Genomic DNA, 24,637 nt, shown 5'->3' with positions numbered 1-24,637 from the left:
CTGTCTGTGCCGGGACGGAGAGGGAAGTTAGCTCGTGATGCAGAGTGTGTGTGAGCGTCTCGCCTGCTGAATATCAAATAGATGTGGCCTCTACTTTATGTGAGAGTAATGAAATCTCCCTGAGGTGTAACCAGTGTTACAGTGTGTGTGTGTGTGTGTGTGTGTGTGTGTGTGTGTGTGTGTGTGTGTGTGTGTGATAATTCAAGGGCGAATTGAAAGTAGCCGGCCCTGCAGTGTTTTAAACAGGTGTGCTCCTGACAGCAGAGGAGCTGAAGGTGAACCTCGCTGATCTCTCCATCTTTGTTTCTTTCTTTCTCTCCTCTCTCCCTGTTTGCTCTTCATCCTTCTTCTCTGCTGCTCTTTTTACTCAGCCTGTTTTCAGTTCAGTTTTCAGAGTGGTCATGAGGCTAATAATGCTAAAACATGTTAAATGTCAGCATGTTAGCATCCAAGAGTTGTAACCATCCTAACGTCAGTCTGAACGTTAACTTTAGCTCATTAGCATACGGTCAGGGCTCAAAGCAAAGCTGAGGCTTTAGTCCAGTTTAAGTCTTGCATGTCCAGTCCTATCTCCACACTGTGCTGGAGAAACCAATCCCATGCCACAGAAGAGGGAAAAAATCAACTCTGGGTTGTTTTTAAAAAGCAGCTCACAATGCAGAGACTGTGCCCGATCGTGTGAAGAGGGAACTTGTCTCAGTGAAACATTTGCACATGACGAGTTGAGCGCTGGCGTGGAATCACTAAACCCCAGAAAAAGAAACATTAAAAGAAACATTTAAAGATGTAAAGTGGTGAGTTTAAGCCGTTTACACAATCCAAACCTTTGTAACACCACTCCTCTCAGGTTTTTGTTTAACAACAGAGGTTTTGATTATTGTACCATTGCGGTGAAGCTGAGCTGAGCGGAGTTTATTTATCTTGAAGAATCAACCACATAAATTTACATAGTAAAAAGATAAACACAAACAGTTTAATCTTACAGTCAATATTAACAAACAACAAGAGTTGGAGAAGGAGCAGAAAGAAGCAGGTACTGATCTAATCCTGCCCCTTCCTCACAACATCATCAAAACTTTTATCAACCTAAAATAAAAAACTGTGCATACAAAAATCAATTCATTAACTAATTATAATTATAGAGCTCCTTAATTTTGTGCTCATTAATGAGTTTTTCTTTGTATCAGTTCTTGAACTGAACAATGTTCTGACTTCTTTTGGTTTCTTTCTTCAGGGTCGCCCGTAAACTGAAACACACACGCTGTTAAGAGCAGTGCGGACATAAGGCTGCTTTCAATTAAGTTTCCTTCTTAAATTATATATAACTTATTTATACTTATTTATACTTTAACACTTTTTGAATGTCACCTGCTGCCAGAGATGTGGACTTGAGGCACGATGACTCGGATGACCTGCGTGTGTTCATAAGTTTGAATGTTAGCTGTTAAATATTAAATGATAAAATTCAATGTGGTCAAGTTTCTGTCTGACTATCAAGTCTGTACGCAGCGCAAACTGGACGACTCAAAAAGCTCCCCTGTATGTGATTGACATGATTGGATGACTGGCTGTCAGTCAAACTCCTCGCTATGGCAACACGCAACATCAAAGCCCCCAAAGAGAAGCCTCATCAGTCGTACTTGTTACTACTCAATACAGTCTCAGAGCAGACCGTCACCATGGCTGCGTCTGTGCCAATATAATAAAGATACAATTCATTGTCAGACTTTGTGGACAGGTTTTATAAACCGGCCAATAATATCCACATTCTGTGTTCTTTAGTAAGTATATAAACACACTGCATCGTATCGTACGATGATGTAAACTGGCTTTACAGTCTCTCGATAGTAAACCTGCTTCCTCCTGGTTCTTTATCTGTCAGTGTGTCTGTTCCCTGCAGTGTACATAATGCTCACAGCAGGTTAGATAAACATTATTGCTGTATTTAGTTAAACATTAATCTTCTCTCTGCTCTCGTCTCTTCCCTCGATCTCCTCCCACCTACAGTCTGTTCTCTGTTCTGTTTCTTTCTCGCGCTCATTTAGTTTAATTATTCTACTTCTCATTGCCTTATTTTACACACTGTGCTGCTGGTTTCTCTGGATCGTCTATAATAACTGGTGTAACGTGAGGGAAGCTGATGCATCAGTTTATTTGTATCATGTTAGCAGAAAAACATCCTTTAGTTTGATACTATAACATAAATTAGCTTGCCATAAAACATGAACATGATCTGAGTTTTACTCTTAAAACGGTCCATTGACTCTAAACCAGTTAAACCATAAAGAAGACTGATGAAGGCTTTTAGAAACTGGCAGCTGTTTGAAGAAGAGAGACACACCCCCATTCAGTCGAGATGGCACCTCTGGGATACAACACCACTTTAAATTATTAATGTCTGTAAGGAGCAGAAATGATGAAAATACTTTAAACCGTCTAAATCAGATCGATCAGCAGAAAGTTGGACACATTAAGACGAGAGAGTGATGACTTGATGTAATCCCACGCCGTGCTGCGGCTCCGTCAGTCACTTCTTCCATGCAAATCTGCCCTGAGCTGGATTTCTGTATGTAAATGTGACGCTTGTTTCCCTGCAGCAGCTTCCTGTCTCATTTGACTGCGAGATGTGATACAGGAACAGTTACAGTTCTCCTCCTGCGTCCCCCGGCTCAGCTTACAGAGCTGCACTGATGCATGCTGGGAGAGTGGTATAGGCTCCTGCTGAAGCTGTAAATATGTCAGACTGGTTTTAACCTATGGTTTTAACATGAAGAGAGTGACCTTTGCATTAGAAATACTGTCAATACACTTTGAACAGTTTACTGTGTAAGGTAGGATTGTGTCTGTTATTGAGATAACTGTATAGATGTTATACTATTTGACATAGTGATATTCTTCTAGCTGCTTTGGCCTGTTTTTCCTGCTTGTTGCAGAGCTGCCTTCATGACAGAGAGGACACAGAGTTTAGTATTTGAGACGCATGAAAGGTCGAGATGTTCTGTCCATCAACAAACGTGTTTCCGACTCTATCAGGTTGTAATCTTTTAATGTGGGCCGCAGATTAATAATCCGCTCCGGGCAGTTTGCCTTTAATAAAGTAGCCGGCCTCCTGTGATGTCACCGGGCTGAGTGGGAGGATGGTGGGTGATTAGGCTGGAAAGAGTTCAACATGAGAGGGATGAAAGGCGGAGGATGGAGGGAGTCAACAGCAGCAAAATATGACACATAAATATCTGAGGACGAGTTTGGTTAACCTTCGTAGCTCGAGAAAGTAGTTTCAAAGCAAATTTACGGCCTGATCCAGACGACTGTTTGCTTTGAAACAGGAGTCTGTATCCTTTAGGCCATATTTAGGCTTTTTTTTTTTTAGCTCAATGCTAATATTCTCTCAGTAAAATGCTAACTTGCTCATGTTAGCAGATCTACTATGATTTACTATGTTTACTCTCTAAGTGTAGCATGTTAGCATGCTAATTAGCACACAGCATACGTACAGCTAAGGATGATAGAAAACTGATTTGGTGGATATATCGCCATGGCTGCACGGTGGTTAATGCTGTTGCCTCACAGCTAGGAGGTCACTGGTTCAAACCCCGGTTTGGACAAAGTTTCTCCCTGTGCACGTGTTGGTCCTCTCCGGGGTCTCCAGCTTCCTCCCACAGTCCAAAGACATGCTCAGTAGGTTAATTGGTGAATCGAAATTGCCCATAGGTGTGAGTGTGAAAGGATGTCTGTCTCTGTGTCAGCCTTGTGATTGACTGCCGACCAGGGTGTACCCCGTCTTCTGCCTAATGACAGCTGGGAGAGGCTCCAGCCCCCCGCAACCCTGAACAGGCTAAGCGGTTTAGATAATGGATGGATATTTGGTCATTTGAGACACAAGGAAGTTTTGACCTGATGGTGGCAGAATGAAAAAAGTTTAATGAGCAGCTCCAGTCGTGTTTTAAGACATATAAAATGCTTGAATTAATAAATTGTGTCTGATATGTTTTTTCTGCAAAATGCGTTTAATCATCTTGTAAAATCCTCCCAACACGTCTCCTCCTTCTCCCTCATTAAAAATTCCCTAATCCACATAGTCCTCTCCCACTATGCACATTTACAACCGCCCCCTCCGTTGTGAAAACAAAACACGTCTCTGCCATCATTTAGCGGCAACTTGTTGAAACTTAGCGAGCTTGAAATGTAGTAATTAGCAGTAGTAACGTTAACGTTAGTAGTCAGTGGTGAGTTGAAGATGTTGGTTACATCTGGCTCGCGCATCGCCGAAGTGGTCGCCATAGGTTGCACATAATGATATGCATAGCGTCACCCCTTCATTTACGGGTCATGTGTCTTGTAGCACATGAAGAACACCACATGGAGATGTTAACAAGATTACACTCTGGATTTTTTGGGTCTTTAAGAAATGCCAAAGTGATCACAGTTCATCCTGTGGGTCTGTTTAAAACTCTATGACATATTTCAACGAAAACAAAAATGAACCCTTTGGTGGAGCTAGAAGGATCGGACATGTAGTGGAATTAGTTGTAAATATTGTATTCCTGCTGCTGCTGTGGTTAAAATATGAAAATGAAGTGACCTGTTAAGTTTTCTTACTTTCATAAATGTTTGTATTTCAAATCAATGTTTTCCTACATTTGTTCTACATGTTTTCTTTCACATCTTTCATATGTATAATAGCTATTTCTCCTCTTTTTCTCACATTACCGTCCTCTGCAGTCGACAGGAACAAACAAAAGGGTACAAGCGATACAAACAATCGGGGGACCTGAGTGTCAATAAGATGAATTGTCCTCATCGTGCAACACGTGGTTAAAGACTCCAAAGAGCAGCCAAATGCATGAAGATGTTTTGTAGAGAATGAAGCTTTGTTTCTCTGACGTGTCGGCTTCTCTGCCTCCATCCATCTTTGTTTTCTGTCCACAAACACAAACCACGCCGCCTGCTAGCTGCTGTTGTTTTCCTTCTCTTACTCTGACTCACACTCACACCCAGAGTCTGAATTATTAAGAGCAGTCAAGTTTCCTGTATGGCCCCCGAGAAACTCAAAACCACTGTTCACAAAGCAGCTGCAGCCGGAGCAGGTATCCATAACACCCACCTGAAGCAGCTGGTTGTGTTTATATACCAATAAATAAGCACAGATATGAGAGCATACACGCAGCATCTCTCTTCTATATTTACTCACTTTCTTACTCCCTCTCATTCACACCCACAGCTTTATAATCTGTTCTCTCTCACATACACGAGGTCAAGTTGTTTGTCTGCATTTTGTGGCTGTGGCCAAATAATGAGCATGAGCAAGCAATGAGCAATATTTTTTAGCTTGCACGTGTTGTATTTGACTCCTAAAGGATGTGATCTGATATATTAATATTGAACAGAAGTCTTCTGCTCTCACTCCTTTTAAGCCTGCCCGCTGAGCTGTGTTGTGCATTTTTGTTAGAGTGACTTAAATCGAATCTAAAGCCCTCTCTCCTCCCGTCCAGATGACACGGTGTCGGCCGGCAGTAACATGGACATGGAGGACCGGGTTTCCCACCTGGAGCAGAGGCTGCAGCTGCAGGAGGACGAGATCCAGCTGCTGAAGTCGGCTCTGGCTGACGCTCTGCGCAGATTGGGCTACTGCGAGGAGCAGAGTCAGGGGATGCAACCAGGAGGCGTCCACGCTGCTGGGAGGAGGTCTCTGGCCTCCACAGCTTCAGCTCCACCGACCAAAGGTGAGTGAGGTAGCTGCAGAAAGGAGAGACAAAGGTCTGTACGCTTTTCCTGCACCGGTCATCAGTGTTTCTGTGAGTTTGAAACATCTGTTACCTTTCAGTGCGTCAGCTGATGCAGGCTCTTCCCTCCAGACCTCTGAGTAACGGCTACGTTCAACAGAAACGCCTCCTCTCCTCCCCTTCCTCTCCCAAGAAGGAGGTGCTGCAGTCCATCAAGAGGTATAAAGAAAACTAAAGACAAACAAACAGACAAATTGATTATTCTTGTGTTAACACTTTATGTCAGAAGGGAGGGACAAAGGTTAAGGGGCCAACGAGTAAGGATGTTGTGATTGAGGTAAATTAAAATGTCAGAACACACTGATTTCTCTTTGCTCCTTTGCTCCCCTCCTCTCCTTCAGGAAGAGCATGTCCACAGAGCGTCTCACCCTGGTGAGGAGAGAGATGGGAGCAGAGAGTCGGAGTCGGACCACCTCCTCCAGCAGCTCCTCTGGAGGCAAAAGGTAACAAACAGTCTGCCCGGCGTGATGGTGGCTCTTGTATTTGTTACACCCTGTTTGCTTCATGAACACCTCCTAACGTCTGGGACATCTTATCACACTTGGAAAGACAGAAATGTAACTCTTATGACTGCACCTGACGTTGCCATGAAAACAAACCACAAACTCCTCATTTTGCCGCTAACAGGCTGAACCTTCAGAGTTTGTGTGTCGGGGGCAGCAGGGTCGAGGGGGAGTTCAGTGGGTCACTGTAATGAGCTGTCCTACCTCTCTGCTCTCTCTGCTCTCTCTCCTGTCTGTCTGTCTGTCTGTCTGTCTGTCTGGCACAGTCAGTCAGTCTGAACATTATACAGTCAGAAGCAGAGAGACAGACAGCAACCTGTCCTGGATTTGTTCAGCACTTTTGTTACTTTAAGGACCATTTTGGTAGATCTATTGACAGAAATTGAATAAAAATATAAGCATGTTTTCATTAGTGTCTGAGAGGCTCTGGTCTACAGAGCACGACGTGTTGCTTCGCCATGTGTCCAGTTTTTTGCACGCTTTGTTGCCTCTGTAGATTCTCCACTTTTCAAAGGGAGGATGAGGCGAGAAGTAACTTCATCTCTGCATGCTTGTTTCAGGTATGATGATGGTACGTGCAGCATCTGTAAGCTTCATGTGGTACAAACATAATTTAATATCTGTTTAATATTTATACTTTAATATGTAATGTTTAATGCTTGCACGAAGTTAAACCGGAGTCACATTCCTTGTGTGTGTTCACACCTGGCCAATAAAGCTGATTCTGAAGTCGTAGCGCCGATGGTTGTAAAAGGCCACTAAGAGACTAAGCGGGCTCTTCACTGTGACGCGACAGGACACTAAAATCACTCCAAAGTCCAGAAAAGTTTAAATGTTTATTTAATACATTTTTATTTAATAAAAAAAAGCTAAACGTAACGCGGTGTGACGGTCAACAGAAAGTGTCAGAACCCAACTTACCCTCTTTGTCTGAAATCTCGCCACCCCACTGCTGACAGACATAGAAACGGAGCTGTGTGGCTCCGACCAGTGTCTGTATGTGACTTTAACATTAAGTCGTCTCTTTAAGAGCTGCAGTAACTCTGTAAACTGATGGTTCAGAGTTTCTGAAGTTGAAGCTTACTCTGCATGTGTGAGTGGTTTCAATTATTCAGGTTTTTTATGACGAGAGAGAGAGAGCGATGGATTCTGCTCATCATCATCATTACTGTCGTCTGATGTGTCTCCTCATCATCTGAGGCTGTTGCTCTCACAGTCAGCACTTCCTGTTCGCCTGCAGTGAATCAAACGTCAACATGAGTTAAGTTTTACAGTTAACATGCTGTCGGTCTGACAGACAGTGAAGTGTCCACGCGTCACGGACAAGTGAACACAACACGGGGGTCACAGACAAGTGAACACAACACGGGGGTTCCATCAGTAAACGACCCCAGAGCGAGTTACGGCGACACAAACACTTATTTGTTGTCGTTTTCTTTCTTTTCGTCCCTCCGCTTGTCTGACTGGTAAATCATTTCGTCCTCTACTCAGTTTCTGTTCTCTTAAACCAACTCTCTCTCCTTCCTTCTGTTTTCCACTTCATCTTATCACTTTTTCTTTCTCTATAAGGATTTATACTTCCCCGTTTTCCTTTAGCCTTTTCTCTCCTTTGCTTTCTTATACTTTCCTTTCCCTCACCTCTCTCCTTTCCTCTCCGTCCTTTCCTCACCTCACCTCACCTCTCTCCTTTCCTTTCCTCACCTCACCTCACTCCTTTCCTCTCCGTCCTTTCCTCACCTCACCTGTCTCCTTTCCTTTCCTTTCCTTTCCTTTCCCCACCTGTCATTTCCTGTCCTCACTTATTTCTTCTTTCCTTTCCTTTCCTTTCCTTTCCTTTCCTCTCCTTTCCTTTCCTCACCTGTCATTTCCTTTCCTCACTTATTTCTTCTTCTTTCCTTTCCTTTCCTTTTCTCTGCTTTCCGTTCCTCACTTCTCTCCTTTCTTTTCCTCGCTTATTTCTTCTTCTGACCTTTTCTTTCCTGACCTCTCTCCTTTCCTTTCCTTTCTTCTCTCCTTTTCTCTTAGTTCCTCTCCTACCTTTTCCTTTCCTCCCATTTTCCTTCCTTTCCTTATCTTCCCTTTCCTTTCCTATCTTGTCCTCTGCTCTTCCCTTCTCTCCTTTCCTTGTATGTCTTTCTGCTGATGGATCACATTTCCAGACATGCTTGTTAAAAGGGGGGTGTGGTTACCGGGCAGAGGGGAGGGTTCTGCAGAGTCAGGAAGTGCGCTCTGATTGGCCGATGGCCCCCTTGGGCTGAGCTAAAAGTTTGCAGAGTGAAGGAGGAAGTCGGTGTGTTGCTGTGACTGTTAGTCGGGACAGGAACACTCTGACTGCTCACCGCTGTTGACTGTTACTCTAACGGAAACCTGCAGACATGAAGAGATCAACCAGGTAAAGAGCTGCTTTGTATGAGACTGTGAATGATTGACAGGGAGAGCAGGAGAAGGTGGGCTGAGAGGATTGAGCTTTTTGTAGGAGCTTCTGCTTGTTCGGATTAATCGCACAGAAATGAAGTAAACACACCTTAAAAGTTTGTTTGTGTTTTTCTGGCAGGTTTAAAAATGCATGTTCTGCTTTGAGAGTCGTCTGGATGAATTAGAACTTGTTGTGTGTCCCACCCAGCTCCCTCATCTGCTCTCTGACTAATATTAAAGTAGATTATAGGTTGCACAATGAATCTCAGGGTGGTTTAGTTTATAAAATGCATTTAGGCTTCACAATGTTTCCCACCCTCACCATCTGCTTTTAGTTACTGTCAGTCTAAAAAAAGTCAGTGAGTAGTTGGAGTGTTTCTGCGGGCAGCCGGAGGAAGTCGGTTTATGAAACAGTTGTCACGCACACTGTTTGATGCAGTGTGTGTTTCCCTGTGGGCAGGGCTGAGGGGACGGGCTGCTGCATAGTAACACGAATACACCAGAGACAAAGGGCAGATCTGTTAGAGGACGGTGGATCAAAAGAAAACAAAATAAGTTGTTTTGAGGAGGATAAGTCAGAGTTTAATTGTGTCGTTCAAAGAAGGAGGGAAAAAGTGAGTTGTTACATGACACTTGATTTCCATCAAGAGACCTCTGAGACGATGATTTAAAGTTCTTCTCTTCAAACTCTGAACAGTTTCCTGAATGTGTCGGCCTCTCATTAAGTCACATATTTATAAATAATTAACTCGCCTTTTGTTAAATGTCATTCGGCCTCTTCTGCCTTCGGGCTTCATGATGGTGGAAACAAACAAACATGTTGCATTCATGTCCAGTTATGAAACATAGACACGTCTGATATGAGTGAATGTGAAGTGACAGACGCGCCGCCTGTGCTCAGCAGATCTGTCGGTTACCTCATCGTGCTGTTGAGTCTGACTGACTCTAGCAGGACTTTATATTACAGGCTGAAAAACCAGAATAATACAAACTGTATGTTCATGTGGAACAAGATGTTCCCAGGCGTACCTTCCTTCTACTTTCTAAAGGGATTCTGATTAATCCGTTAACTGCTTAAACCTGCAGAGATCTGTTTATAACTCAGTCTTTATTCCGCCCTGCAGCGCTGTGACCACAGAGCGGAGGCTGGTGCAGTCGTGGGATTGATGTTACGATTAAAGATTCTGCTCAGCTCGCACAAACACTGATAACATTGATCGGACCTCCTGCTTCACATGCATCAAACATGAAGACCACGTCTCTGGATGCAGGGATGCATTGTGCACCACTAAAGCCAGCGTAGCATCACTAAAGCTGCCTTACACATCACCGTATATAAAGCAAAAATCTATTTAAACAGTAACGACCATTTGCATAAAGAAACTGTATAAAGTGGAGTTTGTCATGCAGGACTTAATCGATGCAAATGTGAATAAGGAAAAGATTATTATCATGTTGGTTCTAACCGTCTCTTTCCGTGTGTGCCTCTTTAACGGGACGGAAAAGCTCGACGCAGAGGGACTCTAATGAGGCAGCTTCACGTTTTCAGCCCAACACAACCTTCATAAAGTAAACAAGGTTTAACAACAGATTTTTCCTCTGTCAGATTGAAGCCATGCACATTGTGATGAAGGAAAAGATGAAAAGATCTGCATCCAATTAAATCCCCTCCCCCCTCTCTCTCTGGTATTCTGTCTGAGGCCACAATAACCTCAGATCAGTCTATTGTAATGTGGAACAGAGTTCAGTCTCTTAGTGTTTTTTTTCTGAAGATGATCAGTTGTTTTTGTGTCCATTAACTGAACGGCTGCCGTACTTCACTCATAATGGACCAGGAAATGGACGCACACTCGACCATAAACCGCTCCCACGGTTCATCCATCTTCTCTGCGCCTGCATCGCTCTGACACATGCATTCTCAAACATGCAACTTTGTCCAAGCTGGGGTTTGAACCTGTGAGGCAACAGGGCTAACCACTGCACCACCGTGCTCTTATAGCTTTTATAGCTCCTCGAAAAGATCTCAGAAGATCTTTATAAGCAGGCTGCTTCAGGACGATGATTATGAGAGCGAGCAGCATGGATTTTTAATTTGAACTAAGCACCAGTTCAATATCCCTCAGGCCTGTTTCCTGCCTCAGATATATTAACACGTTTATTTGCTGAAAAACTTTTTATTGTTTTATTCTCAGGGACAATGCACATTAACCAACATCACTGTTAAAGTGCCAGTGTTAGCCAGAAGCTGCTGTCCCTCGGCCTGACGTAGATTCGACCATTAAAACAACAAATAAAACACACAACATAAAAACAGAAGAGGAAAGGTTGAACAGCTAAACAGGCTAAAAGAGCTGGAGACAACAAGGCAGCATCGTGCACAGTAGGACATATAAGCAACAATAAACACAAGCCAATGTTAAGCAAACAATCAGCACAAATTATTCTGACAGCTTTGCAGATCACCTGCTCTTTATCAAGTTTAAAAACCTGATCAAATCTTGCACCCGTCTGAGCTGCAGGCCGGGTTCAAGTCGTCAGAGAAGCAGAGCACATTAGTGTCTGCATGTCTGATGGTTGAAGGCTGTTCTAATCAGCTGCCAACTATCTCTGTGCCCATTACCATGGCTCAAGCAGAAGTCTGCCGAGCCTCTCCAGGCCACACAGAGACGAGTGTTTCTGTTGTCCGGCTAAAGACAGAAACTTTTGAGAAGCTCAAGACTCATGGAAATTTAAGAGTTGTTGGACTCGATGGCAAAACCAGATAAGAGAAAGTCTTTGCTGCTCATTAGGCCGCTTTTGTTCTCACGAGGAGCCGCTGTGTTTCAGAGGCAGCCAGAAAATGTCAACAATACAGAGAGTGCATGTTAATGAGTGGTCTGTTTGTGCGTCCCTCTCCCTGGTGACTGCAGCCACATGGGTTTTAGACGCACAGTTATTTGCCCTGTTTGGCTGCCAGCCGCTGTAATTACTGGGCCTGAAACAATCTTGTTCACTCATTGGCTAGAACAGGGCCACACCTCATCTTCCCTGGAAGACTGCGCACACACACACACAGTTGAAGAGACAAACGGGCCTTTATGTGGCGGTTTTAAAGAGCCGACAGTCGGCCTGGTCGCCTCCGGCTGCACAGACGCACAACAGACACAGTCAGGTCCTCGGATCAGTCGCATGTTTGCTCTCAGGTCTCTTTTAATCTTCTTTAGATGCTTTTGTTGAGTTCAAACACACAGAAGCTCTCGACTCTGACTTTTGTCTTCTTTTGTAGTCCTCTCACCTGTGTCCCTGTTGGTTTGTTTAACACACTGTGACACAAACAAAGTGAGAGGTCTCGTGCTGAGCGGCTCTCTCAGTGAACTCCCTGTTAAACAAATGTCAGGTGAAGACACACATGCTTCATCCTGGAGCTTCAAGGTGTCCTGTTGAGTTTTCTCAACAAACACAACTTGTGTGTACATCCAGTATTCATCACCTGTTGTGTTTGTGTAATATGAGGTCTAACAAGTGTCAAATGCATTAAAACAAGAGCCAACCATAAAACACACAAGATGATTTACTGCATCATTCATCAATAAAGAAATCTCTGCAGTTTTCTTGGGCTTCCTCAGACTCTCAGGAAACTCCAACACAGACTCTCTCTGTTGCTGAGCAGGAAGAAACAAGCGCTCGGTTTCCCTTATCTTATCATGCCTCGCTTTAACTGCTGTTGCCATGGCGATATCAACCTGTCAGCTGAGGTAATCTGATTGGTTGACAGCATCCTGACAGGTTAGGCTGAGTGGTCAGCAGGCGGTGAAATGCTCAGCGGGCGGTCCTGATTGGTTGACAGACGGCTGATTCAGGAGCCGCTGCGGCTGCAGCTCAGCTGAGGCAGCTCCAGGTTTGATTGACAGGTCTGATTATGGCCGACTCCCTGGTTGTCAGTTTGAATTAAAAGTTTATATCTGAATATTTCACATAAACAAATGCAGCTGTTTAAAGTTATAATCTGAAACATTTAATGTAAATAAATGTCTGTTAAGTCACTATCTGTCACTGAATGAGGTAACACAATGGTGATAGAGCCGATGGCCCACTGATGAAAGCCTTTGCATTCACAGTATTACAGACGGGGTGTCACAAGCGGCGCCCAGTTAGTGACGCGTTTTCCATCAGCCAGCAGTGGTTGGTCTGCCAGAGAGGGTAGGCGGAGCTAAGCGGCTGCTTTTCCAGTCTCTGCAAGTGTTGCGAGTAAACAGTAATCTACTATGGCTGAACAAACAAAGAAAAGATGGATGACTACAGATACAACTTCAACAAGAAGTGAAAATCCAAAGAAAAAGAATCAAAATCAAGAGTTACAACCGGAGCCAACCGTGGACGTCACACATGCAGCACTGTCTGGATATCTGGGAGGTGTGCTCCTGTAATTACCGTTTATCACCACAGGTGCCGCCAAAGAGAAGGAAACTGAGATCTCCTCGATCTTTAAGCTCCACACTCATTGTGTGTTTAACTGTCAGTGTCACCATCATAAGCTCACAAACAGCTTCTCTGTTTGCTTTGTGTCTGCTGACTCTGACAAAGACACCTGCATGTTGTCTGCATGTTTACACTGTTACAATAAAGAGTGATGAACACAGGAAATGATAAAATACTAAAGATAAACAGAACAGCACCTTCAGCCTTGTGTTGGGTCCAGTATTAAAGATGTATACACTCAGGGCTGTAACTTGTTTTAGGAGCCTGATTACAACAATGAGCTGTTGATCCCCCGGTCTGTCTGTAGGTACCCATCATCACATACTGTACGTGACACTTTCTAGCCAGGAGGAGGCTGAAATATAGGAATGTGCACGATGTTAGATCAATCTTTGCGGGGAAATAAGGGCCTTTAAACTGGAAAGGGCCTTAAAATACGACTTGAATCCCCCCACTGGGGATGCTAATGAATTTATTTGAGTTGTAATTAATTAACTTACCACACTGTAATCGGTCCCTGAGGATCTGTGTACTGCAGTTGCTGGCTTTGCCAGTGTTGCGTATCTGCAGCATTTGAAGACAACATGTTGCTATTGTTCCACAGTTATAAAAATATACTCATAGAAAACAAGTCACTTAAATTCCTCAAGTTTTGTGCATGCTGAAGAAGGCAGTATTTCCAGCAGCAGGGACCGACATCCTGCCTCCATCATCTCAGACGTCACTGTAGCATAAAAGCTGACTTGATTACATGATGCGTGGTCTGTGTGTTTCTGCTGACTCGGCTCTGCAGCCTCCACAGACGTCCCTGTTGTCCAGCTAATGTGAAGCTGAGTGATGGGGGAGGCGGCCTCTAAAGCACAGACTAAATAATTCAGTCTGATAGGACGGCCTGATGTCATGGAACAAAGTGTCAGGAGCTGTGGGAAACTCATACTGTGCATTGTTTGATGGACCACCTTACACTACCTACTTTTCCATTATTGATGACCGTCGCGCCCTGACTCGTCTCGTGCTGCATCACCGTCCTCACAGGAGACGTTTCATTAACGTTTCTTTTCTTCTGTTTCAGCAAATCCAAAGAGTGCACCCTCAATGCAGGTAAGAACGTTTAACCCTCCTGATGCTTCAGCCTGCTTCATCCCAAGAAGTCAAATACTGTTTACGCCTTTCAGCATCTCATGCCGCAACACATCAGGCACACCGTAGCATCATTATATACACTGGCCTCTGAGCTAACTCCTATGTAAGCCCATCTGCAGCATCCAGCATGTGGGAAGTCAGCTGCTGCAGTAGATCGATCAATAAAGTCTGTAAGGGTGGAGGTCAGGCAGTGGATGGGTCGAACAACGCAGGACTTTCACACAGAGGGCCGAGTTGGAGGCTCCATTTGATTTATTATTTTAGCTAGCATGGTAACTACCTGAACTTAGACAAGTAGATTTTGTGCCAAATCCCCCAAACAAAGGAGAAGAAGATCCAAAAGGTCTTTAAACACATCTTTAAACAGATGCTTCCCTGTGCTTCAACAAAGAGAGGGGCCATGAAAAACTTTGGTATTTGGCTACTTGGGATGAGAACGTGTCGCCACATGTTATTGATTTGTGTTTGTGAGTGTGTGTCACACACTTTTAGACTGCAAGACTGTTTTGTCCTACCCTCCCATTACTGTTGCATTGTAATCTGCTGTACAGAGGAGCAAGCTCTGCTGTGTTTGGCTTTATTGTGACTTTTAAATCTGTTAGGATTACCAAAAAGCCAAAGAAGAAGGCATCTGAAGCTACTAAATCATAGTGAATAAAATCTTCAGAGGAGGAACTGAAGAACCAAACATGAGGTTCTGTTTGTAAAGCAGTTAATCAAAGGTTTCTGAAGGACGAGCTTTGCAGACTTGCTGTCTGATCATTATGACCGACAAAGACCAAAGGACTCCCTCTGTGTCCTCTGTCTTGTGTTTGGGTTCAGTGGGGAATGCTAACGAGCAATGTTCAAGAGAATAACAGAGAACATCAGAAATTAAAGGAAACAAAAGCAGTGACACAGTTCTGAACAAAGCGATGGCAGGGTTTGAACATCCTGAAGATACTGCAGAGGGAGATCTGGGATTTTAAATCTCTTCTCATTTTGTAAAGTGGAGTCATGAAAACCTGCTTTTTATTCCCAAACACAGGATTAGATTAAAAACAGATGATAGTTAGTTAGTTTACGCTCTGTAGCTTCACTTAACGTTCCATGTCTCCTTTGCTTCCCTCTCTCCGTCCCTTCAGAGGACGGCTACGTGAGGATGTTCCTCCGAGGCCGTCCTGTCACCATGCACATCCCTGACCAGCAGAAGGAGAGCTACAGCCTCGACCAGAAGGTGGCGCAACCTGACCGCAAGCTCAAACTGCAGTGGGTGTATCCTTCAGAGACATGGACAGTGTGTGTCCTGTTACTCAAGAGTCAGGCTTATTTTTCTCTGATGTCAATTGTGAATATTTGCTCCGATTAGAAATCAGGAAAACCGACGTCCTTATTACTCCAGAATTTGCCCAACAAGTTTTTTCAGTGTCAAAGAAATCCCCCGATAATCAGGGTACTTTTAATGGCACCAATTTTCCAAGATGTGAGTAAAAAAAGGCTTAAATTACCACTCGAGATGTACCCACAGCGGATTAACTGACCCCATCACAAAAATATACTTCAGGCTTACGTCCCCCAAAGCCTCCGAGGTATGAACACTTCTCTCTTTCTTATTTGTTGTTAATCTAGAAATTGTTAAAGCAGCCACAGCTACAGTCCCTGTAAGTCACCTCCATAAAAAGGTTTCTAAAGTATAAATATGAAGAGGTCTCGCCCGCTGGTTTCAGCCATCTTGTTCCCTAACTAAACCGTGGACCAGGTACGGCTACCGCGGGCGTGACTGTCGCTCCAACCTCTACCTGCTGCCCACGGGAGAGATCGTCTACTTCAACGCCTCGGTGGTGGTTCTGTACAACACCGAGGAGCAGCAGCAGAGACACTACCTGGGACACAACGACGATGTCAAATGGTGAGAAGGCTCCTCTAAGTGTAATTGGATATTTGACAGGGAAGGATAACCTGTTGTGTGTCAGATTCTCTGTTTACTTTGGTTCTTGTGAGCATGGAAACTGATCACGTTCGAGAGCAGGATGAGGAAACATTTGTTTAAACAGAGGATTGACTCTTGATCACTTGTTACGCAAACATTGAACACTGCTGAAACATAGAAATACTTTATGTCAGCCCTCTGTTACGTCTGCTTAGATGATCACACACATTGACAGTGTGATGCAGCCGACTGTGTTCATCATTAATGTTGTGCTTTAGTTAACGATCACTAGCTGACGTTCTGAATGAGCTCTGTGACTGGAGGCACTGGGAAGTAAACAAACTGAATCCCCCAAGGCATGCTGGGAAAGCAGCTTATCTCTACAGGGAAACAATAATGTTCTCGTCTCCCACAGAGTCACAATGAGCTCTCTTTCTCGTACGATGAAAACGACTCTGTGTTCGCTGCTGGATTTTAAAGTACTTTTTAATGTGAGAAACACAAAACTGAACAAATATTGTAATTAGGCTTCCAAAGTAAATAATGACATTTGGCAGATTATATTATAGCTATCATTTTTTGCTGCGTATGTGCTTCTTTAAACATCTGAACAGGCTCCTGTTGTGTCACCGTCACTGTTTATATTCAAAGCTGAATTGTGTCCTCTGGGATTTCGCACCATCTTCCTTAAAAGCCAGAGGCAGCGTGAAATATTAAAGTTCAATAATAATTCATATTTTCTCCTCTCAGCCTGACTGTGCATCCTGATATGGTTACCATAGCAACTGGGCAAGTGGCTGGAAACTCTAAAGATGGAAAGGTAAAAAAATGTACCTCCTCACACTACATGAGTTTACTTTAAAGTAGGTCAACAGGAACACACAGATATAGAAGGGAGGAAAACACCACAATATTTACATTTTTATGGTTAATAATACTAAAAACTTTTTAAAATTGAAAGCAGATTTATGTGTAATCTAAAATTCCTGTTAAGAACTTGTTTTTCAGGGGTAAGTTAAATTTAAATCAATAATAAAGCAGTTTTAATCTTCTTACCTGCTGTGTGTGTGTTCAGCTGCTGGCTCCTCACGTTCGTGTCTGGGACTCTGTGAGCCTCAACACGCTCCACGTGCTCGGGATGGGAGTGTTCGACAGAGCCGTCACCTGTGTGGCTTTCTCCAAGTCGGTAAGCAGCTTCACATCCTGTTCAGTTTATTGAGGGTTCAATCAATCACTGCAGGTGATTTTTACCATATTAGTGTTAATAAATACTTTTAACTGTCTGATCTAACTCCTGTTTTTTCTCTCAGAACGGCGGCACCTTCCTCTGCGCTGTGGACGATGCTAACGATCACATCCTGTCGGTCTGGAACTGGCAGAAGGAGAAGCAACTGGCTGATGTGAAGGTACACTGACCTCTGACCTCCTGACCCTGTTTCAATTTACACAGCTGTTTCATAGTGATATTATCTTTTATTTACAAACTGTATTTATTACCATCATGATCACAAACTCTTCTGAGAACACTAAATGAACCGAGTAGATAAACGTTCACGTCTGTCTCTGCAGTGCTCCAATGACTCCGTGCTGGCTGCTGTGTTTCATCCCATGGATGCCAACCTGGTCGTCACCTGTGGAAAATCTCACATCAACTTCTGGACCATGGAGGGCAACACTCTCACCAAGAGACAGGGCCTGTTCGAGGTACGGCCACACCAGCCTCCTACCTCCACGTAGCTTTATAAGCGTACACTGTGGGGAAATTAAACTTGGTTGTTATTTAATAAGATATAGGTAAATGGATGTAATCTAATGTAACAGTATTGTAATGAATCTTTGTCTGTGTCTTCCTGCAGAAACATGAGAAACCAAAGTATGTGTTGTGTGTGGCGTTTGCCGAGAACGGAGACGCCATCACAGGAGACTCCAGTGGAAACATCTACGTCTGGGCCAAAGGTAGAGTCTCCCCCTTTTCACTGTGAAGCCTCCCTCGGACTCGGGGGGCAGGGGGGCTTCTGTTCTGACTTCCTGTGTGTTTTGATTGACAGGTGGTAGCCGTATCAGCCAGCAGGTGTCAGGAGCCCACGAGGGCGGGATCTTCTCTGTTTGTGTGCTGAAGGACGGCACCTTGGTGTCTGGAGGAGGGAAGGACAGGAAGGTGGTGCAGTGGAACCACGACTACAGAAAACAGGCCGAGATGGAGGTGACAGAACAGGAGCGTCCTCTGAAATATTCTGCTGTTGTGCCTTCATATACAGAGAAAATGTGTTTCCCTTTGACCTTTGTTTGATTAAAAACGTTTACCAGGAAGACGTGAGCTCTTCTTCAGTCTGTGTTTGTGTTTGTGTTTGAGGTGGGAGAGGCGTTCGGTCCTGTGCGGGCTCTTGCTGAAGGTAAACCAGGAGAACTCTTCGTAGGAACCACCAAGAACGCAATCATCAGAGCCGCCTTCCCTGATATTTTAACTCCTATTGTACAGGTACACACACACACACACACACACACACACACACACACACACACAATTTTGTTTATAGTGTATAGTGTCATTTTAACTCTCTCATGTTGGATCCAGGGTCACACAGACGAGCTGTGGGGTCTCGACGTTCATCCCTCCATGGAGCAGTTTGTCACCTGCTCCCAGGACAGACAGGTTCACCTCTGGGACACCAACTCCCATCAGCCCCTCTGGAGCAAGACCATCGAGGTGCCTGGTTTTGACCTCACATTGTAACAATTTTGACATCAGGATATTAAGCACTGGACTGACGGATTAAAAACAAAAAGAAAATTAAATAAATTATTTTTTGTCTCCGCTCTCTGGTCTCCAGGATCCTGGGAGGTCTGCAGGTTTCCATCCCAGCGGGGCCGTTCTGGCTGTCGGGACCATGACGGGAAGGTCGGCCTCAAAGATTTTATAATTGAAGATATAAAGTGAATTTTAGTATTTGATATCATAACCAAAAAACTATACTTCAATAACTATCAAACTGTGTGTTTGTGTGTGTTGCAGGTGGTTGGTGCTGGACACTGACACCCGGGATCTTGTTTCTATGCACACTGACGGCAATGAGATTATTTCCAACGTCAAGTACTCTCCAGGTGAAATAACAGTGTTCACATCCCCAAGCCTCATCACTAAAAAGACATTTTTCAGTACTGAAATAAGAGCTCTGCTAACTCGCGTCTTCTTATTCTTGTGCGTCTTGTGTCTTCAGACGGTAACTTCCTGGCTGTTGCCTCCCATGATAACTTTGTTTACATCTATGCTGTGACGGAGAACGGCCGGAAGTACAGCCGTGCGGGGAAATGCACTGTAAGTGTTCATTCTTAGATAACTTCAACACATGTACAACTCTGTTACACAACATTTAAAGATAAATGACTCCATGGTTATCCTTTGTCTAACTAACATGGCACTTGACTGAACTTGAAATACGTTTTCTCCAAATTAGAAGATTAACAAGGAAATTTGACCTCTTCTTAAAAATATATTTAACAAAAAGTATTTGATTAAAAATATGCATTCCTTTTGCGATTTCTCTTCAAGCTAAATAAACTCCTGTCTTTTCTTCAGGGCCACTCCAGCTTCGTCACCCATCTGGACTGGTCCTCAGACAGCCAGTTCCTCATGACCAACTCAGGAGACTACGAGATCCTCTTCTGTGCGTCCCCTCCCGCCTCTGTTCACACACACACTCTCAGCCAACCCTTTGGTTTTATTTGTAGTATAGGACTTTGTTAACTGAAGCCTGTCATGTTTCAGGGGAGGCATCCAGTGGTAAACATGTGACCAACATGGACACAGTGCGCAACCTGGAGTGGGCCACTTCCACCTGCACTCTGGGCTTCAACACCTTTGGTAGGTGGATTAAATTCACTTTTTACACTCTGCATTTTAAAGCTGATGCCCAGAGGAAGTGAATTTATATTTTTAAGTTTAACAGCCTAATATTTTATAATGTTTACCAACCAGGAAAAGTCTAGCTTTCTCTGGATGGAGCCTCCAACCACAGCCGTGTTTACTCCTCTTTTTATCTTGATTTGCCAGTTCTGTGTCATCATCCACCTTTGATCAAACTTCACATCTTTTTGCAGCCTGAACATGAAGTGAATCTTGTTTTCCTCACCCGTATTTTTCACCGCTCTCCCTCCCTCTGTGTCTCCCTGTGTTTCTCTCAGGAATCTGGCCCGACGGAGCCGACGGCACAGACATCAATGCCGTGTGCAGGTCACATGACGGATCCCTGCTGACCTCTGCTGATGACTTTGGCAAAGTGCACTTGTTCTCCTTCCCCTGCTCTCAACCAAGGGTCAGTCACTGAGCTTCATACAGTGTTATCACAGCAGCACCAGTGCCTGTGTGTTCTTGAGTTGGCTCTGCTCTGCGTAGATGTTAACAGCAGCCGCGGTGTGTTTCTCTGCTAACTTCAGGATGAAGTTTAATGAAGGCTGTGAAACACTCAGCCACAAGGCTTTTACTGTGGGACTTCTACTGCCCACAATCTCTACCAGGTGTTTGTTTTAACAAACACATTTAGGCTGTTTGACTTTTTTCTCTTTAACAAGCTCAACTTTTCAGCCGGAGCCGTTTAAACTGGAGCTGCTGTAAACGTAATCGTCCGTTCAGACAAGCTGGCTGCAATTAGCACAGAAACTCAGGAGCTGTAAATAGTTACGACAAGTTGTTTTAAAGTCTCTTGAAATGTTTTATGCACATTTTGTGACTAAATCCAAAAGCAAGTTTAAATTGTGCTTCATGAAAAACTGGTACTAATGCTAAAATTGACGTACTTTCAACATGTAATGATTTAATATCATTGTCGGTGTTGCCGAGCCTTTGGGTCTGGACCACCCAGGGTGCCTCAACACATAAATGTGGAGGGTTAGGAGGTCTTTCATGGGAAAGCAAAGATAAGAACATAATATGTCTGCTGTGCAAAAACACGTTTTCTTATTCTTCTAAAAAATATTATTATGGTTTAGGTTGTCACAAGGCAAAATGACCTGGACACACAGTTATAGAAATAGTTATCACATGTATATGTATTTCGTAAAGTACTTGGACGAAGCATTTTAAACTCAAACTGAAACAGTTTTTGAAGAGGGTTCGGTCTTGTAGTCATGTCTGATTTTGTGCTTCCTGTTTTACATAAAGTTTTATTGTAGGATATTTTGTATCCTGTGCTGTTATATCTGTTGTATGGTTGAGTCTGTTTTGTCTCTTGTGCATTTGTCATTGATTTTACGTATTTTAAAGGCCCATCTCAGGACGGGCTTTGCACATTAGCCAAGGCTATAAATGCTGCAGTGTGAGGCATCGCTTCACTTGCTTCATATTTGTCCCGATACAAATAACCATTAAATAAATAAATACATAAATATAGATTCACAAATATAATATAAACATAAATATCTTTCTAATTGACACCCATAAACAAAGTGAGCAGCTGAATTCACCGTGTATCATGACTGTCCTCCGTTTCACTTCCTCCCTCTCCTTCCCTTTTCAGGCTCCGAGCCACGAGTACGGTGGCCACAGCAGTCACGTGACCAACGTTGCCTTCCTGCACGACGACAGTCACCTGATCTCCACCGGCGGGAAAGACACCAGCATCCTGCAGTGGGTTGTCGCCTAGGCAACGCTCTCCATCCCACATCTCTTGATCCCCACATGCAGGGACCAGCCTCCTCTCTGACCCTGTCACCTTTTCACTGTTTAATCCTCCTGCCACCAGGGGGCAGTCACTCCTCTGTGCCTACCGGAAAATATTAAAAACACACACAACTCGACCCGCAGATGTCACCCCGGATGAGATGATCGATGTAATAAATGAAATATTATTTAGTGTCCTGCTGTTTGTGATAGAGTGTAGAGAAAATAACTGGATCTTAACGGTTCCCAAAAGAATCAACTACTGTAACCCCGGCCCCGCTGGTGGTGACCTCACAGTGAACCTGTGGCTTTAGCATTAGTACTAACTGTGCCTGAACTGTATTTATCTTAACCCCCTTTAATGGGAATCCCACCTGTTTAAAGGAGACGGGTGTTTGCAAGTTTCAGCCCTTTAATTACAAATCGTGTATACTTTACTGTTTGATGACGCATCACAGAGCTACAGGGAGGGTTATATTCACACGCATCTTTGCATTAATTTCAACTCAATTTAAATATAGTTAAACAAAGACAGGGCGGGAGGATTAATCAATCTTCTGCACACTTTTTTAATAAGTTACCACCCAAAGACAATGTATGATTGACAGAAAAGAATGCAGAATTGATGTTGAATATTTGATTACTTAATAAATGATTAACTGAATGCATGGAAAGTTATTCTAATGGAGGAAATTACTCATAAATGCATATAAAAAACAGCAGCTTAAGTTGCTGGGATGTAGAGTATACATGATTTGTAACTACAAGGTTCAAACTAAATCAAAACCACATTTTCCTTTAGGGATTCGTGTACACTCTGCACTCCAGGTGAGCGCAGTAGATCCTTGTGAACATGCACCGCTCTTTCCCGAAGCAATAACACGTAATCTCATCACGGTGCATTATTCTGATCAGCGTTTCTGTCAGTTAGCTTCTAGCTGTAAGACAGAGTGGTGCATGTCTGTGGGAGCTAACTGACCTCTCCTGAGGCGAAGGAAGATTATATTAGAGTTCCTGAATGGGTGGTATTCCCCTTTAAAATTATTATAACCCATCTGCCTTGTTATCTAACATTTATCCATCCTCTAACAGGATTTACAAACTGATAGCAGATTGTTTAAGTATTACAGATCACTGTAGGAGAATGTAATGGTACCTATTTGCCCCCCTCCCCCGGGCTACTGTGTCTCTGATGGTACTACTGCTGTAACTGTGCTGAACGGGCACTAGATGGCGCTGCGATGCAAGAGAATGAGCATGACCGAGGCTGCCCTCCTGTAGATGCTGTTAATGTTGCAAAGGTCTATAGAGTTAATATATGTATTATGCAGTATATCCAAGTGGCTGTGTTATTTTAATATTTAACTATAACAATGATGGATGTTATTATTATTCCCGTGGCACTGTTAGTGATTGACAGAAGGGTAACGTAGGCTGCTGTGCTGTGGAAGTGAGCTTGAGCTGTGCTTTGCCTTCTTCTGTTTTGTTAATAAAGTTTTTACCCGAGTACGACGCGCTGCAGGCTCTTCTTCTTCCTTTGAGTAAAGACGAGAGGTGTCCTCGTCTCAGTGGTGGAGGAAGGGTTAAAACAATGACAGGGTGATAACACTAAAAACAGGGATGATGAGGAGAAGGATGTTGTCGTGACAGTCCTATTCTGTCTATTGACAGTCAACATGTGTGTGATGGTTAGAGGAGCCTGTTTGGGGCCAAAGGTCACTCAGGTAATCTGGATGCAGCGTAAACAAGAACTGACCTGCAGCGGGAGGCTGGGGGAGAAAAAAACAGGCGTGACATCCCCACATAGTCTCCATACATAACAAGGAAACAAAGGCTCAGGGGTAAATCTACGGAAAGCCAGAGGGGACATCAAAAATTCCTTGTATGTAAGACTGCAGGCATAATGATTTGTAGGACAAAAGTATCGCCTACACCGGGTGCTTCATGTGAACGAGGCGTCTTCTTGAAGAATGTTTGTCTCTGTAATTTTGTTACAGTTGATTGTTTCTATTATTATTCACCAGTGTTGTGACCAAGTCATCTTTGCTCAAGTCCCAAGTAAGTCGAGTCATTTTTTCTTGGGCAAATCAAGTCAAGTCAAGTCACAGGTTATGTCAAGTCGAGTCACTTTTTTCCTCTCAAGATCCAGCACTCTTACCTGTAGTCTTTATAAAGAGAAAACACAAGGTGTTGGCAGCCCGTCTAATAATTATATTATTTGCCAATTTATAAAACCTGTTCAATAAGTATGACAATGAATTGTATCTGTGTTATCTCGGCACAGACGCAGCCATGACGATGGTCTGCTCTGAGACCGTGTTGAGTAGTAACGAGTACGACTGATGAGGATTCTCTTTGGGGGCTTTGATGTTGCGTGTTGCCATAGCGAGTTTGACTGACAGCCAGTCATCCAATCACGACAATCACATACCGGGGAGCTTTTTGAGTCGTCCAATCATGACTCCCAGTTTGTGCTGCGTACATACTTGATAGTTAGAAACTTGACAACATTGAATTCTATCATTTTATATTTAACAGCTAACATTCAAACGTATGAACACACGCAGGTCATCCGTGTCATCATGCCTCAAGTCAAGTCAAGTATCAAGTCATCAAAACAGTGACTCGAGTCCAAGTCACCAAGTCTCAAGTCTACATCTCTGTCGTTTACTAGACTGTAAAATATTTTCTGATCTTGCATTTATTCATCGAGATTCTGGCATCAATCACGAACAAACAAGAACAAAAGTGTCTTTCTTGTGAGATATTT

At 43.6% G+C, this 24,637-nt stretch overlaps 1 protein-coding gene across 2 annotated transcripts in view; it reads left to right on the top strand.

Annotated features, from left to right (window-relative positions):
- Positions 1 to 22,366, top strand: part of eml2 (EMAP like 2) — a 29,148-nt gene extending 6,782 nt beyond the window's left edge. Inside the window, exons 2-22 of one of the 2 annotated variants that reach the window (XM_069668253.1) lie at positions 5,493 to 5,723; positions 5,825 to 5,942; positions 6,125 to 6,226; positions 14,232 to 14,260; positions 15,427 to 15,556; positions 16,041 to 16,190; positions 16,962 to 17,031; positions 17,287 to 17,397; positions 17,522 to 17,617; positions 17,781 to 17,915; positions 18,068 to 18,167; positions 18,260 to 18,414; positions 18,565 to 18,690; positions 18,787 to 18,918; positions 19,043 to 19,110; positions 19,225 to 19,313; positions 19,430 to 19,527; positions 19,789 to 19,876; positions 19,978 to 20,073; positions 20,394 to 20,524; positions 21,725 to 22,366. In XM_069668253.1, the coding sequence (XP_069524354.1) occupies positions 5,493 to 5,723; positions 5,825 to 5,942; positions 6,125 to 6,226; positions 14,232 to 14,260; positions 15,427 to 15,556; positions 16,041 to 16,190; positions 16,962 to 17,031; positions 17,287 to 17,397; positions 17,522 to 17,617; positions 17,781 to 17,915; positions 18,068 to 18,167; positions 18,260 to 18,414; positions 18,565 to 18,690; positions 18,787 to 18,918; positions 19,043 to 19,110; positions 19,225 to 19,313; positions 19,430 to 19,527; positions 19,789 to 19,876; positions 19,978 to 20,073; positions 20,394 to 20,524; positions 21,725 to 21,850 (2,381 nt within the window). In that variant the 3' untranslated portion in view covers positions 21,851 to 22,366. Of the gene's footprint in view, positions 1 to 5,492; positions 5,724 to 5,824; positions 5,943 to 6,124; positions 6,227 to 8,592; positions 8,679 to 14,231; positions 14,261 to 15,426; positions 15,557 to 16,040; positions 16,191 to 16,961; positions 17,032 to 17,286; positions 17,398 to 17,521; positions 17,618 to 17,780; positions 17,916 to 18,067; positions 18,168 to 18,259; positions 18,415 to 18,564; positions 18,691 to 18,786; positions 18,919 to 19,042; positions 19,111 to 19,224; positions 19,314 to 19,429; positions 19,528 to 19,788; positions 19,877 to 19,977; positions 20,074 to 20,393; positions 20,525 to 21,724 lie in introns of those variants that run through there. The other variant, XM_069668252.1, reaches the window with a different exon arrangement.
- The last annotated feature ends 2,271 nt before the right edge of the window (positions 22,367 to 24,637 follow it).

The sequence above is a fragment of the Semicossyphus pulcher genome, unplaced genomic scaffold (assembly GCF_022749685.1).
Source record: "Semicossyphus pulcher isolate SPU_LCO1_2020_fin unplaced genomic scaffold, fSemPul1.0.p SCAF_19, whole genome shotgun sequence".
In the NCBI taxonomy this organism is placed as follows: Eukaryota; Metazoa; Chordata; class Actinopteri; order Labriformes; family Labridae; genus Semicossyphus; species Semicossyphus pulcher.
The sequence above is the reverse complement of the archived record's forward strand: the minus strand, read 5'-3'. Positions and strand labels throughout refer to the sequence as shown.